The sequence below is a fragment of the Periplaneta americana genome, chromosome 9 (assembly GCF_040183065.1).
Source record: "Periplaneta americana isolate PAMFEO1 chromosome 9, P.americana_PAMFEO1_priV1, whole genome shotgun sequence".
Lineage (NCBI taxonomy): Eukaryota > Metazoa > Arthropoda > Insecta > Blattodea > Blattidae > Periplaneta > Periplaneta americana.
Genome location: NC_091125.1, coordinates 93,693,247 through 93,710,718, shown reverse-complemented (window position 1 = coordinate 93,710,718; position 17,472 = coordinate 93,693,247). Strand labels below are relative to the sequence as shown.

The window sequence follows — 17,472 nt, the reverse complement described above, 5'->3', positions numbered from 1 at the left end:
CGAGCGATAATAAATTCGGGAAGCCAAAGCAAATTTCTGGAACTTCTGGAAAATCTGTTTCTGCTAAATAGAATTTACTGTTTCAAAAAAATACATTGTACGGTAAGCATACATTCTATCAGTTACTTAAGATGACCTTTGGTCCTGATTTATTCGGGACAGTACCGAATTTAGGCCCTTTTTCCCGGATTTTTCTGAAGGCATTTCCGGACGTCAATTTGTCCTGGATTTTGCCTAGATGTTATGATTTGTCACGATTTAGATTTTTCTATGTTTATAAAGGATATTAACTATAAAGTTGGCAGTATAGTTGGTTGCCATTATCGGTATTGATGTTATATCTTATTCGCATCAAAATTGGCTGCCACTCATATTCAATTCAATGAGAGAACCTGGCAGCCCCAGTATTCCAACGCGCAGAGACTGAACTGGGAGAGATGTTATGAGCTATGTGAGTGGCTAAATGACTAACGTTTTCATTCCCCGTAGCCTCAAGCTAGAAAATTGCATTTTCATACGACTCATACAACAAATACTGTCTTCCTCATCAGCTGCCGTTCTAAGAAAACTTCTACTGGTAGAATCAACAATTACACTAATAAAAGAGAAGCCAACAAAAAAAGCAGTTAAATTCTCTACAGTGTCAAAAGAACTGGAGTGAACACAACTGGAAACTAGAAAACAAACAATTAACGAAGTTTAAGCCTTCCTTAAAAAGGGGCCCCAACCTGAAAAGAATAGAACACTATATAAATCATTACCCACCCCCAGAGGGAAAGGACAGCCAAACCTTGGTTTGATCCTGAGTACTTCAAACAGAGAAGAGAAGCGATCCAACTCTGCACAGAGCACAGACAGACATCTTAGAGGAAAATCTAAATCTCCATGCACAGAAAAGGAAGCCATATAAAAACATCTAAGTACAAAGAAAACTAATTTCATAGAAGAACAAAGAAAAGCCCAAGCTCAAGAGGCGCTAACAGAGCTCTTTCTTGCCCTTGAAGGAAAGTTAATCAGCACTACAGTCTTACCAATGGAATCTTTGGAAAAACACTTCTCCCTTCTCCTCAACAGAGGCAACCTAACCACCGCATGCCAAATCAAAGATCCAGAGTCATACGACCAAGAGCTGATATAAGCATAGCTGAAGTAAATGCAGCCATCCTCAAGGCGAAAGACAAGAAAGCAACCAAATCAGACGGAATTTATAATGACTATTACATTTTTACTACATCATACTACTTTTGACCAAAAGGGTACGAAAGGACGTCTTTCAACCAATCATGGTTGTTTATCGTACAATTTCATTGCTTCCCTAGGATTTGTTTAATTTTATCGCTTCCCTATCATTTGTTTGTTTTTATCACTATTCTACCATTTGCCCTTTTTGTTTGCCAACATTTCAAACTACAAATTATTTGTGCAAGATCGTGCGTATTTGCTTGTTTCCCGCACAGAACCAATACGCGGTAAGTGTGAAATAACACATTCAGTATTCCCAACGTAACACACATAACAATTTCCCTCTTCTTACCGCTTAAGCGCGACATTCATTTTACTGCTTTAGGCTTTTAACATATTATTTTTAGAGACGTTTAACATAGCAATAATTATAAATTGGAAACTTACCACTGCAATTTCACCTAAATTGCAATGTTAATTATTGTTTTTAAATATTTGCAAAAATTAAGTAAAGTCTACTACTCCACGAAACTTATTGCATTCCTGATACAAGTAACATTAAGGAAGCCGTGAAAAAATCAACAAGATTCCAGATGCCGATGTTATTACTGCAATGTGTTATATAAATAATATTGTTAAAATATTAAAATGAAAAATAAATCATTACATAACCTTACCGTTTGTTTTAAGTTCGCATTTATAGACTGGGGGAAAAAAAGACAGACGTATATCACGGCCTGCTGGAGTATAGTAAACACAGAAAACATTTTACAGCAACAATGTTGAAGAAAGATATTTTGGTTTTCCGAAGTTGCCGTCATTAAACAGAAACCAACATGGAGATTTCATTGCAACTAATTAGAAATTCGTCTTTCAGGTATGTAATAAACGATCTTCGCACAAAATAATGTACGATACACGAGCGGTATGTTTGTTTTCATATTCTCGAAAATTAAAAAAGCTCAACTACGTCTCGCTTTTTCAATCTTTTCCTCGAACATGAAAACGTCAACATACCGCTCTTGTAACGTATATTACTATTACGGTACTATAAAACAAGCTTTGAGATAGTCATCTGTTTACAGCATAGACAGTCAACTGAAAATGGTGGCTCCGTTCAAACATTTTGGTGAAGCTAACATTAGTGAAATATAATTTCAGTAAGTCAGTTAATATTTTATTGTATTAGAGTAATTTATTTCTTCTAATCTTTGTATATTTTCCTCTAATCGTGTAATAGTCAATTAAATCCCACTCGAGTTTTGATTTTCTTCAGATAAATCAAACCCTCTAGTGAGATTAATATTGAAATCTCAAACACACGGTAGATCAACTGACTCTCTTCTGAAACAATCTATTCAACACATGAAGTCGATTTTGTTATGTATAATATATGTCAATTTTGTGTTTTATGTTATTTTATCCATGTATTGCAATGTGTTGTTTTTTTTATCGCGATTCTGTTTTGGGGGGGGGGGTATATATTTATAGTCCCCATGTAAATTTATATAAAAATTTCACAATTCATTTACTATCACACCTTGCAAGGTGTCCCGATTTTGGGATCTGAGAATCTGGTCATCTTAAGTTAGTAAGGCGCTTGAAGTTAAAAGCAGTGAAATACGTGGAAACATTACTCTACCAAATGTAGCACGATACAAGCATGCTCAATTACATCGCGTAACTGGAACGAATTTTCATCATACATACAAAACAATATTAACTGACAGAATATTTTGACGGAAAATAGACTATAGAATAGTTACTTGTGTGGTATTGTGACCAGTGTTCAGTGCAGCCAATGTAAGAAGTATTTTTATTTTATTTATATATATTTATTTATTCATTTATTTATTTGTTCGTTCATTTGTTTATTTATTCATTTTTTTCTTTTCAGTGTAAAAATCTTGAATTAACCTAGTTGTTTAATTCATTTAAGGTTTGATGATGCTGGAAAACTGTTTAATTATATTATTATGAAAATTTATTATATTAATTTTATAGCATACTTGTTAAATATAGATAAAACAAAACTATTACTCTCTAAGGGCCATATTCATAGACATTCTTAGCGCGGGCTTCCGGTGGATGATCAGCGAACTAACGTTTTTCGTTTTCATAAACCAGTGTTAGAGATATATATGATATGATATGATATGATATGATATGATATGATATGATATGATATGATATGATATGATATGATATGATATATGATATGATATGATATATGATATGATATGATATATGATATGATATGATATGATATGATATGATATGATATGATATGATATGATATGATATGATATGATATGATATGATATGAATCCTGTACAAGTAATCACTCGATAGCCGGGGCTAGTTTAGCACCCTCGTAGCGCGGGCTAGCGAAATATCTCTGCATAGCACCCCAAAGGTTTATTTTAAAATTAATGATGTAAACTTAGTCCAAATGTTTTGGGAACGAAGATATTTTAGCATTGAAATATTTATTTTATATTTTCAGATTTTGGAAAAATTTTCCTCAAATTGTACCGGTCTCTAGCTCATGATCAATGTAAGGAAGGCACATAATACGAGTAAATAATGCCGCGGCTTTACATAGATGAAAAAAACTAGAGTGTGTTGAATGATACTTCATAAATCTAAGGAGTACTATTGTGAATGTTTTTCATTAAGGGACCCATTATCCGAAAAAAGAAATGGCGGAACCACACCCCTAATAGAATTACGAGTCATGTCATTGCTAAAATCTCTCCACCCAATAAGTTTGAATACCATAAAATTGGCGATGGTCTAATGTACCTCAGAGATCCACCTGAATCGTGAATTTCTCGCCAGTACAAATTCAGCACTCCCTTTTCTCCCTTCAGATCTCTGAATCGTCTGTCATCTACTATACCAAACTTTGAACAAATAACAAGGAACACCGTCACGATGAACATCTATCTGACCTCGAACACAAGTAAATGCCCGTTTTTTAAGGAAGAGTATACTGAAAGGAGAATTGTGGTGTGGGTGGTTGGAATGAAGATGAGAAAAACGGAAGGAGCCCGACAAAAAACACTCACAATATTGCCTTTAACCAACACAAATATAACTCCGCCATTGACGGACTTTGAACTCGAGTCGGCGGCCTTTGTACCCAGTGCTCTGTCGCTGGACAACAAGGTTAGTGAACTTCTACTGGAAAGTTCGAGCAGTGTGATGAGTGTGATGTATCCACAAAGGCCGTCTTGACTAGACTTACTTGGTCTGTTTTCCGAAGAGCATGGCGACACCGTCTATGAGTACCGCAGGCAAGAAGTGCAGGAATAAGACGTATAGCAAGTGTATGAAATAATATTTGTTCAGTGTGAAGCTGTAGTACCAGACTGCTTGTGCTGGGGGGACACTGAACCCAAATCTCGAAGTCTTCTCCATGAATTCCTCCCAAGTGAGTGGTTTCTGCACAGACGACACGTAGTTGTATATAGGGATGTCATCGCAGCTCTCTGCTCTGCAAGGAATAATAATAATAATAATAATAATAATAATAATAATAATAATAATAATAATAATAATACAGTAGAACCCCGATTATCCGTCACCCTATCAACCGAATGTCGGATTATCGGACATTTTTCCTAGCTTTTTTGTTTTGCTGCAGAAAAAATATGAAGTACTGTATAATATGTTTCTAGATAGTTTTCCAAAAGTCCTTTACCTTTACAGTATATACGTACGTAGTAGGAATGCTTCGCTGCCGGCAATAGAAATAGTTACTTGTAAAATAGTCACTTCCTGCTGTCAAAGAAATTACCCCAAGAACTTTCACAAACCCGTGTACCATTCAGACCTTATCCTTATTATTCGAGTGGTCGTATGTATAGGGACATCATTTTATTTTTACTAACATTTTTAATATTAATCTGGCTATACCTTTCTATTAACGATTGAAACAGGAAACACCGTTTGCTACCCCTTCCATGACTGGAGTAGGTATAGGAGGGAAGAAAAGTAGTTCATCCATTTACGTAAACTAGGAAATATCGCAATTTTGAGTTTGATAATTTTCATTACGATTTTTGTTTAATCAAAATACAGTACAGTATTAACACTTAGTGTTTTTACTCACGAATTGAGCTATCCATGCGAACGTATTCATTATGCAGTGTATATTATACTGTCTAAGCACATTAGCGTACAATATAGAGAACGAAGTTAAATTGAAAAATAATCATAATATGGACATTTAAACACATTTTTGAAAATGGTGGCCGTTCATTTCGATACAGACCTCAGTTCTTTTGTGCATATTATCACACTATAGACTATTGTACCTAATTCCAATTACCAGTTTCGTCCTTCGTACGAGTAACTCATGTTGAAATAATTCTATACCTACTCTATAAAAGAGTACCTTACGTACTGTAAATTCAGTCTTCACTTCTGCCCGATCCGAAAAGATAAAATTACTCAGAAATGCTATCTACTGTCAGTTCAAGTGGTTTTGTCGCAGGGTCGTAGAAAGGGGGGAGGGAATCACGTGACAGTTAATTACTTAACGAGACCCTTTTATTTAAGTTATTTTAAATACTTGTGTAATATTACGTAGACGTCCAATTCCTAACAGAAATTAATGTTTTCAGAAAAGAGCTAAGACAGCCCAGCTACTAGACTTTACAGGGGAGCGAACAGAAGCAGGTGGGGGAAACCGGGATGCGACGTATGAAAACGGACGACAGTACCTGTGCGAAAATATGATTCAATATTGAAAGCTCTTTCGTCACTGGAAAACGCGAACATATTTCTGGAATATACTGTACTCACTCAGTACTTCTTACGCGCCTCGGCTCTGTATTGTGAACGGTTGGAAGTTTACTAGTAGAAAGGGTGGGAGTGAAGTACATTCAAAAACTCAGGTACAATAAAAATTGAAGTAAAAATAAAATGATGTTCCTGTATAACTTCTATGCAAAATATCTTCTACAATTGTCAAAAGAAAATGTATTGTATAGTGAAAATATTTTGAGTTCAATCATAAGATTTATCTATTTGCAAATGTTTGAGTACGCATCAAACCATCAAGCAAAACACCCACACGTAGGCTGAGAGGTATACACACCAACCCACCCATACGTAGTTCTTCTCAAACCACTACACTAATACACAGCAAACCACCCACGATCACTCTGTTTTCACCATACATTAAACCAAGTAGAACACCCACACTTAAGCTGAGACGCACATATACTACATCACCTATTTTAAATCTACAAGCATATATTTCTGCTAACACAACGATGTTTTTGCTACTATTTGGATGCAGTCACCTATATACGTAATCAATAAATCCAAGATTGAAGAACAGCCAAATGTATTGCAAAACAACCACCTATGATCAATTGTAACAACATGACAATACGACACATAAGATTTTATTATTTTATCATTACTATTAATCATTAATCATTTCTTATTGTTTTATAATACTTTGCCTTTTTTAATTTATTGCTATTATGTTACCATTTCACTTATAATTAACAAATTCAAATTAAACCTTTCATATTACTGATATTCGTACTTGGCAATAATTTAATGCGTGTCATTTAACCATTTACATATGTTTGTAACACGAGTTATATGTATATATAATCACAATTGTCCTTCCAAAGTTACATGTCTGAAATCATTTTACAATCATTAACCATCTCTCATTGTTTTATAATACTTTGTCTTTTAAATCTATTGCTATTACCATTTCACTTATAATTAACAAATTCAATTTAAACCTTTCATATCACTGATATTCGTACTTGGCAATAATTTAATGCGTGTCATTTAACCATTCACATATGTTTGTAACATGAGTTATATGTATATACAATCACAATTGTCCTTCCAAATTTACATGTTTGAAATCATTTTTACAAAAACTTTTACTTAATTACATAATACATAAAACTCATGAAATTTATCTGTCATGTATATTACAATGTATATTCGTTAATTTGTTCAAGTTCTAGATTACGTGTTTTAACATACATATCTGATGATGCCGAAAAGGCGAAAACGTTAATATTTTATAATATTGTACCAAATAAACATTTGCAAATAGATAAATCTTATGATTGAACTCAAAATATTTTCACTATATTATATTAGATTTATCTGAATACAAAATGAATTGCAAAAAAAATGTATTGTGTTAATTATCGAAAAAATTACAAATATTTGAAAGGTTTCAGAAAGGATAAACTGTGGTTAATGCTGTTCCAAAGTACGCGAGTACAACTGAACGCGATTTAATAAAAAAAAGAGGATAAGGTATAGGCCTATAAAGTACGTAAATCTCCAACATGAGACTCTACTATTCTTGTATTTTCACAAACAATCAACCAACAACCCTTGGCTTTAAGAAGCCATCGTTGACAACCGAACTTTTAGTGAACTCTTGATCCACTACAAAGCACGTTAAACACAAAACCATCAAGGAAATCACAAAATTGTGGACCAAAGTATTATGCACCTAATTCAGGAATAGTACATTATGCAACGAGCCTATAATGGTAGTAATTAAGACGCAAGTACGATTGTTTATGAAACGAGCGCAAGCGAGTTTCATGATTTTCTTACGAGCGTCTTAATTACCATTATAGGCAAGTTTCATACGACTTTTTATGCTCGAACATATTTCTAACTTGAAAGTATTGAAAATTAGGTCTTTTTATGGTTATGTGCGAAGTGACCTGAATTCTGAGATGTGCGCAGACGCTAAAGTATTGATTTTTTCCGAGGCCGAATGTCATTGACCTTGGCACAGAATAAGAATGAACATTAGTCTGATATAACCTGGAAATTGGTTTAGAATTGAAAAACGAGATGACAAATTGAATTTATTTGAATATTATTTACAATTAACGCTAATTATTATAGTATACTTCTGCGACAGTATTTGATTTCCAGCCTCCGTGACTTTTCGCTAATTGTCTGTCGATTGCATATCCTAGAATAATCGATATAACGGTACAAAGCTGACTTGTGATTGGCTGAAGACCTGTACTTTAATGAGTAGGTGTACTTTAATGACATGCATTAAAGGACTGCTACCAGATGTATAATTACTACATTTCGGCATGGTCGAGCATAAAATCTTTTATAATATGGATTATCCGATTTTTTCGATTAATCGTTTAGTCCACTCCCTTCATTACCACGGATAATAGAGGTTCTACTGTAATAATAATAATAATAATAATAATAATAATAATAATAATAATAATAATGATAATAATAATGATGCTGATGATCTCTGCAGTAATTTATCCTGTCACTTTAGGCAAAATGCCTGTACAAAAGAGTAACTTGGAATCTCAGAATATTTTCGCATGTATCTCGTATTTTATTGCAGTAAATAATGTTAGTTGTGTGTACTAACAAGATCTTAATGGAGAAATGGAGAGCCTGCGAACACAGAAGAAAGTAAGTTCTTGCGGACCTATACAGAGTGAACTTTAAATATACCAAAAAAATTCTAGTGGTGATGAAGAACACTGAATTAAATAATATTAGATAGGAAACCCCGTACCGTAAACCTTTATTTACTGAGTTACAGAGTCTTAAAGGTACCAAGCACAAATTCGTGTTTATGCTATTCACTGCAATGCACCAGTACAATTAATGCATTAACAACATAAGTAGTGATAATACAATTGTACGACTTGGAGGCGCTCGTGTCGCTGTATTCACTTGTCTCCAGCAAACACAGTAGGGGCCTACATGATACATGACAACAAATGTGCTATTGTGTGGTTCGTGTCTGTTCGGATATCTTTCAGCATACATGCATTGAGGGGCTCTAGCATTTGCACTACATACATCAAGTGCATATCGGCCATTTGAGCCTATATATATCGTTCCATTCTGCAGTGTTTACTGACAACTGACTCGTCTAAACCTACCCGTCTACACACACGGACAGAGTGTCTTAGGCAGAGAGCCCACTAATATGATAGTGATACGACAAAAACACTGATCCAACACGAACTATGATAGCAACATGACAGCAAAGTGACCTGGTACTCACTGGACTGATTGATTCATATAACATGTCGTCAGAGGATGAGGACGTTCTCAATCTAGCTAATTTAGCTAATATCAAATTACAATGACAGAAAACATAGACGATTCTGGGTGCATCCTTTTTGCCATGCTAATTTAGAACAACGCGGTGCTTTTAATTTGTTAAAAGAATTAAATACATACCCTGAAAGATTTAAAATATTCTACAGAATGAGTAGAGAAACATTTAATCTGTTGGTACAGAAAGTTGGATCTGCAATTTCTAAAAAGAACACTAACTTCAGGATTTCAGTCAATGCTGAAGAACGCCTTCTGATAACTATCAAGTAAATAGACCTATATGTTTATACATCAGATAAATAATAATTGTTCGTTTCTCGTCCACATCAAAGTAAACATGTGTTTACAATATGTTTATAGGGTAGAGGGGCCAATTACCGGACAGGTCCTATTTACGGAACTCCTAACATTTTGTCATTTTGTGCTTATACAGAATCCTTTATATATTCCTTTAGCTAGTAAATGGAAAGCAGTAATATTCTAGAGTTGATTGCCACACATGGGAGTGAGATTGTGTGTGAAATCCGAGCTTTAGATAGCGGAAAGTGACAAAGATTATTAGGATATCTTTATAATTCGCCCTGTTATAATATTTAGCGGTAAATTATTCTGTGTAAATAAGATAAAATAATTTTGCAATAGGTTTATTATGTTTTCAATCCGAAAAATAGCTCTATGTAGTATCAAAAGACATGGCAAATCTTTAATAAGTTCAATAAAGGCTATATTGAAATTAGGATCGTCTCTCATTTTAACCCTTGCATTACCAACTCACAACTGATACAACAAAAAGTGGAGCATGCAGCACTGTGAGCGACACAACACAACACAGATAGTGTCGAGTTGTTGTCTGATCAGATGAGTGGGCTTCCGTTCATTTCATATTATGGTTTATATAAGAACATACACGTTAGCAACAAGCAAAGCATCAAATCCGTGTCGTGTTGCTGTCGCTTGTCGTTCCAGTGGGCGCTCTGCCTTAGAGAAGTGGAATCTGTGTAGATATGACTCGACACAGAATAAAAGCGTATAGGCCTAAGGGAGCCCCGGTAATGTATCACGTACTGAGTCTACTGGAGACAAGTAAACACAGCGACACGAGTGCTTCTAAGCCGTACAATTGTATTATCAATGTACTGTACAGTGTTTATGCTTTTAATGCATTAATTGTATTGGTACATTCCAGTGAATAGCATAAACACGGATTTGTGGCGCCTGGAACTTTTAACACTCTGTAACTCGGCAAATAAAGGTTTGAGGTATGGGGTTTCCTATCTAATATTTTTTAATTAAATGTCCCTTATCATCCCTCGAAGTTTGTCTATATACTTAAGGTTCACTCTGTATTGATATACATAACGTAACTTTCTCCTCTACGCATAATGAATAATTTAAATTATGTGCTCTATTATTGAATAACCTATTATATATAATAGGTGTATATATGACGCTGTTCTTTCAGACATTCATTATTTATTACAGAATAATTTATTCTCGGATTTTTTTCTGTATTGCTATAGGCTGGAGTGTGTGACCTCATCCACAAACTTAGAGAAATGATAGGTCACATAGAAAGGATCATTTCTGAAGGAATGCTCGATGACATGTCTTTCAAGAGTTATGCGTCCTCTTGTTAGATAGGACCATATATTCCGCATCGCGCATATTGCATAAGCGTGTGTCATAAATAAGGATGAAACCTCTCCTTCCTTGGACACGGTTGCCGACGCTTCAACCATACAGTGTGGGTGTTTCTGAACTCTGCACAGAGCAACATAAACATTGTGCACTAGCTGTTCAGAACATTTCGAGTGAAATATAACCAATGTAAAGTTGTTACTCTTGGTACTCCTCTATGGAATGTACAATTCAATTAAAGCTATATATATTAGAAAGACTTAATATAATATAAAGTAATGACAATAACACTGCACTACAGGTTCGAAATCGACTCGCTCACTTACTATCGCACTGGACACGTAGCACCACAGTTCAGCACTGTTGCTGTAACCAGACGGTGCAGAAAACAGTTCTACCCCCTTTCTTCTGACGTCATGCACAATACTCGAGTCACATATACGCTGGCATCGTGTTTACGAAGGAATTGTTTCATCTCTAGTCATAAGTTATCATCTCTGTTGCACTGTTGTAGTTCGTTGTTGGTCTGTGTGGAGCGTCTTCAGTCCGTCTCATCATTCCTCTCACACTATAGTACGTACAGATACTAAAATAAAATTTGTAGATCCCTTATTGTGTAAGTGTCGCTTACAACACACTGCGTATGTGCAGTAAACAATAGCTCCTATATATATGCTACTTGTGGACAGTCGTGTGAAATTGTTGCCTCCTTACAGGTGAACATCCATAAAGACTCGCTCCAAATTTTAATTCCGTATCTATACATAGGTTTGTTATTGTGGGTAGTGCACTTTCAGTCCGTCTTATTTCTGTTACTCTGCAGAACAGTACGTATGTAGGTTCGTTGTTGGTCTCCAAGTTTATCAATGAAGCATGAACTAGGAATTCGCTTTGTTGACTGACATAATGTGTTACAATGAGGTTAGGGAAAATGGAAGAGAAGCTCATAACATCTACGAGCAGCGGTTCCTAACAGAAGACATCCACACCGTAGTACCTTTACTCAAAGTCATCAACGTGTTCGAGAGACGGGAAATCTTCAGCAAGTTGACAATGGAAGGCGTGATGCGAGACACCTGAATTTGAAGACATGATGGATAGATTCCCTGGTGAATCTTCATCTATCACCCGTGCTGTGGCGCTTGCTATGAGCACAAGTCATGTATGTCAGTTTGGAGAATATTACAGAAATGCAACATAGGCCTACATATAATGTACAGTAGAGGCAAAAAAACCGGACCGACCCTTGTAGCTGATACAAAAGAATCCTGTGCTGTGTATTGTGTCAAACTGTGGTAATTTCAATATCGATAGTGAAGCCAGAGGTATGTACTGCTATTTAATGTAAAAATACGCAGTTATCTTTGCCGAATAGAGGTAGAAATGTAATATTGATGCCAGAAGAAAACAAAATTCTCAAAGTTTTTTTCGTCTGTAAGTTTGAGGCACTGAAGGAAACAAAAGACGGTAAGAATCGAGCAAATGTAATAAATTTAATTGTTATAATTAATTATACAAGATGGATGTGTCTCCCGTCAACATGTGGTCTGGAATTGAGGTAGTCAATATCTCACCACGTTTAAATGAAGCAGCCTACCTACATTTTCTGCAGAACATACTTCCGGAGCTTATCGATGGTGTACTGTTTGCTGTGCACACAAACATATAGCTTCAGCATGCTGGAGCCCCACTGTACTACAACACTTCAGCATTGATTTGCGCGCACATTATTAACCGTCGAATTTGGGGAAAATTGGATAGGAAGAGTGTGAACTATTGAGTGGCAGCACGATCACCTGATTTAACACCCCTTGATATATGTCTTTGGGACATGTTAAGAATATTCTGTACGCCACCCCAGTTGCCAACAGAGCGGAATTGATTGCCTCAATAAATACTCAGTTTCAACAAAAGCAACACACCCCAGCCATGCTCGACAAAATTGGACGATCAATGTTGAGAAGGTGTCAAAAACGTAATGAAGTCCGGGGCACACAGTTTGTATGGACATTGTAAATTGTCAGAATATGTGTGGAAAATTAAATTTCATTTATGCAAAAAAAAAAAAAAAAAAAATACCAAAGGTATAACTTTGCGGATGTCTAGATCCGTAAGGACAGTCGAGAATATGTTTCTTAACAAAAAATTATCCTCTCTGTGTGAAGTGTAATTATTATTATTGTATCTCCAATGGGGGGTAGCCCTATTTTACATATGTATGCTAGGGCTATAGTTTTACGAAAAAAATAGGCCTAAGCATAAAAACAAATTGAAAAGAAAAATAAATTACCTTACACAATGGAAACAAAACATAAACAGTCCGTAATTTAAACATTGCGATTGCAAATCAAACATCAGGCATCAATTGAGACATACAGAAAACAGTTACAACACATAAACATAACATTTCTTATAGCCGTACTCTATAACACAATTAAGCAACTTTCCCTAACATACATCATAAATTAATACACAATAGTCACACAAACACAATCAAGCATCCCATAACTATGACTCACATACACAACAAATCAAGCATCCTCTACAACACATACACTTCAACATGATAACTACACTTTTAAAAGTTAAAAATTTGGCTCCAAAGAGAATAAATACAAGGACACTATTACTAAATACTGTTATTTTCTACAAGGTCTTAATTACATCTGTAATAAATATGTGAAATTTCTTTATGCAACATTGCTTCAGAAGAACTTATGTTATTGGTGGTGAGAAAGTTGTACCGCACATGCTAAAGTGGGTTTCTAGCCGGTATCTCTTGCGTTCTTGTAGTGGGCACTCAAATAACAGGTGGTCGACTGTTTGTGTGGGGTGTTCACAGGGACACGAAGAGTCATTTGGGTTGTCAATTTTGAAACGTGTGATGTGTAATTCCTCGACGTTTTTGGTGAGGTTCTATTACATCTTGCACATATGCACATATGTTATAGTCAGGGTTGTTTATTGGAAAAAGACGTTATTTTCCCATCCTTAACATCGATTGCCATTATTAATATTGTGTCTGTCATGAATCTAGTCAACGTACATTTCTTGTTCAAAGTGACGAGTAACCGCTCTTGGTGTATTGTATAGCTTGCTCTTACAAGGAAGGTTCACCAAGTGATAATGGATTTTCACAACGATTCTTCTCTCATATGTTCCATTTGAAATAAGAAACCTCCCTATAAATTTTTATATCCAAAGAGGGCCTAGTTTTCGAGATATAATGTTTTAAAATTCTTCAATCCAGAGCTTTAACAGCTAATGCAAGTTGTGCTATGTGCTAGATATATCAGGAAATAAATCTCATCTAGCTCCATATTGTACTGTCAAAATCTCTTTTAATAATACAGGCCTACGTTATGAAAATGACGTATCAGGCATATAATATGTGTGAAATTGGCTATAGAATAGTCTATGAAGAAATGATAAGGAAACGTAAGCATACTGAAATTTCTCACTGTAGGCCCTACTGTGGAAATCGTTGTAAAAATGCTCAAAACTGAGTGAAACTTTGCACCAAACATTTATTTTCAGAAAAGTAAGTTTCTCACATTCAGCTTTAGAACAGTTCTGTATAATTCAGTTTTCACGTTGATGTACAGGAGTGATGAATTTATCAGGTTTGTTGTCAAGGTACCCGGTTTTATGCCACCATAAGTTATTTAAATATATTCACATATCTAGGTGATGAAAACTGATAGTGTTAAGGACTGCAATTTTATCAAATTATCTCTCTGATGCAATATAATATTCGTGCCAAGTAACGAAACACTATCAGAGAACTTCCGAATGAAATTTTTCCAAGGCCTAAAGCTATAAACGTCAGTAGGCTGAATAATCGGAGTTGTGTGCTTTGGAATAGTTTACACTTCGACCACTTTACCTTCTCGTTAACATTTCTATAGCCTGTCTACCTCAGCCTATGAGTCTGTAAAATGAATGCTATGATCACTGACAGATGGAAAGTATAATTCTTCAAACAATTTGAAGAGGTAAATTTTCATAAGCTTCCCCGATTTTGAGGGCAATGCATAAACATTTGAGGCTTTAAAGATTTCATTCTTCACAATGTCAATGGAGATATATGAGACATATGAATATCAAGCGATTATTTTGGAAAATCTTACCTCGAAAGCTAGGTCTTGTCCGGATGTAGAAATTTATAGGGGTATTTCTTATTTCGAATGGAACGTATGGAGGAAAAATCGTTATGAAAATCCATTATCACTTGTTGTTAGTCATGTTGCAATCGCCTTCGATTGTAGTAGGAGCAGAGGAATTTACGGAAAGTGAATTGAAATAAGGAATTGAATAATAAGTTTATTTGGGACAAAGCGGAAGTAAAACTCGTAAGAAAGAAAATTAAAGAACTGTGAAAGGAAACACATAAACAAAAGAACGTAACCTATTATAACAGTGACAGCTAATTCAAGATCTGGTAAACGTGGGACCTCGTTGCCTTGTTGATTTATAATCCATATTCAGAACATTCATACAGGATATTTTTCAAATTGCGCAGTACTTTGAACAGTTTAAATCGGATTGCAGCCACTTGATTCATTGCTTCGCCTTACCTTGGCTTCTTTGCGACATCCCAGGCGGAGACGATGAGCGCGTTGATTGTCATATCCACTGGTACCAAGTTGGCCACCTTCTTGAGATCGCAGTGCAGGGTCCTCATGAGCCCAATGCCCGCACCGATAAAAACACCCGTTGGCCCGTATACGTTGTCGATCCAACCCCACAAGGGCTCTGTGCGTGTTGCCAGAACTGCAAAATGACTATGTAGCAATGAAACATAATCTTTTTTGGTTGTATGCAACAATCATTTAAAAATAGTATGAAATTATGGACGTTGATATGAACATTAATCCCTGTATGTCATCAGCATAGATAGGAAGTTAGTATTAGTATTAGTATTAATATTTATTTATTTAACCTGGTAGAGATAAGGCCGTCAGGCCTTCTCTGCCCCTCTACCAGGGGAAGTTCGTACCAAAACAGTAGATTTCCATTGAGTACAGTGAGGAATGTAGATCAGGGATGCAAAACTGTGCTAAAATTGAAGCAGACGTCATAACCCGGAATACGTAACTCATCCCTTCCCTGCAACCCTCGCGTCATTGTACGGTAGGGAAAGAGGAGAAGCGAGAACAGTGTGTTTGCCAAATGTCACAGAAACGTCATTGAAGGCTCCGGCCTTTTGGATGGGGGAACGAACTCTTTCCCCATGCTTCCACCCCTTTCTTCCCCAGTTCTGCAACCCTGGTATAGATTGTCACCCTTGCCTCGCCCTCGCTACAGACGATACACAGTTCACATAAACAACGTATAGTATCATTCTGTGGAGCTGTGTACAGTCGTGAATAGTTTGAAGAATATTGTTAATTTATATTAATAGTTTAGGTTTTGAACAAAATGAGCTCTTCTGTTATTACTGTATTATTTACGTAGTGTTAATATTATACAAGATTCCAAAAAAGTGAACTCATCTGTTATAAAATAAATTATTCAGACAGGAGTGTGTAACACGTTAATTTTATTCCCGGATTATTCTTCGTTAAATATTGGTTGAAAGACAAGTTTATTTACCAGCCGTCAATATTTGTTTGTTTTGCTGGTCTGTTGAAGTCTCATGCTGTCGTGCTACTATGCATTTGATTGTGTTACAGTCCCAGTTCATTCATTATCAGAATTATGATACGAACTTCCTAGCTGTCATTACAAGAGAAATGAAAAATTTTCTTGATAACAATAATTATGGGTTTAATATTATGTGCCACATACGAGATACACTATTAGATTCACAAAGTTGTTGTTCACCTTATAGTAAGAAATACTGCGTAATATTTTAGGTTTGCTCCAGTGAAGTCTTGTGACGCAGAACGAATTTTTAGAGTACAAATATTGTTTTTTTTTTTTTCTAAAATTAAAAGGAGTGTTTCTTTTGATAAAATGAAGATGTTCATTGTTATCTGTTATAATGAGGTTAGAATCATAACTTAAATCGATTCTTCATTGATATTTCTCTTGTTGCGTGTAGATACTGATACATTTTAGTGTTAAGGAGTATTGCAGCAATCTAAGAAAGTCGCTGACCAGTCTCACGGATGGTTGCTACAGTCTTAAATATTCTGCGTACCTATGGCAGGCCTGAAGACTCCAATGGGCATCCCAACACCTTGCTCCCGCACCAAGTCTTCGGACACGGCTTTTGTGTAGGCGTACGTATTAGGCCAGTTTCCCAGAAAACTGCAAGCATAAATATTGTTATCGTTAATACTGAACAGGCTACAAGTTACAAAGTATTTAACACTCCGACAGTTTAACACTACTATCAAGCTGTCAAATTAGAATTTACCACTACCACGTCTAATATTCTTAAGGATGATGATGATGATGATGATGATGATGATGATGATGATGATGATGATGATAAAAATGAAGCATTTCATCGTAAGATTTATATGCATAAATGTTGCGAATATAGTTTAGTAGAGTGTCCTGCGGGGCCGAATTTGCGAG

At 35.6% G+C, this 17,472-nt stretch overlaps 1 protein-coding gene across 3 annotated transcripts in view; it reads right to left on the bottom strand.

The window, feature by feature from the left end:
• The window catches only part of LOC138706258 (fatty acyl-CoA reductase wat-like), a 189,910-nt gene that overhangs the window by 11,087 nt on the left and 161,351 nt on the right, over window positions 1–17,472 (bottom strand). For all 3 annotated transcript variants that reach the window (XM_069835330.1, XM_069835331.1, XM_069835329.1), the window contains exons 5-7: window positions 17,090–17,199; window positions 15,522–15,717; window positions 4,433–4,681 (exon numbers count right to left, since the gene is read on the bottom strand). In XM_069835330.1, the coding sequence (XP_069691431.1) occupies window positions 4,433–4,681; window positions 15,522–15,717; window positions 17,090–17,199 (555 nt within the window). The remainder of the gene's footprint in view (window positions 1–4,432; window positions 4,682–15,521; window positions 15,718–17,089; window positions 17,200–17,472) is intronic.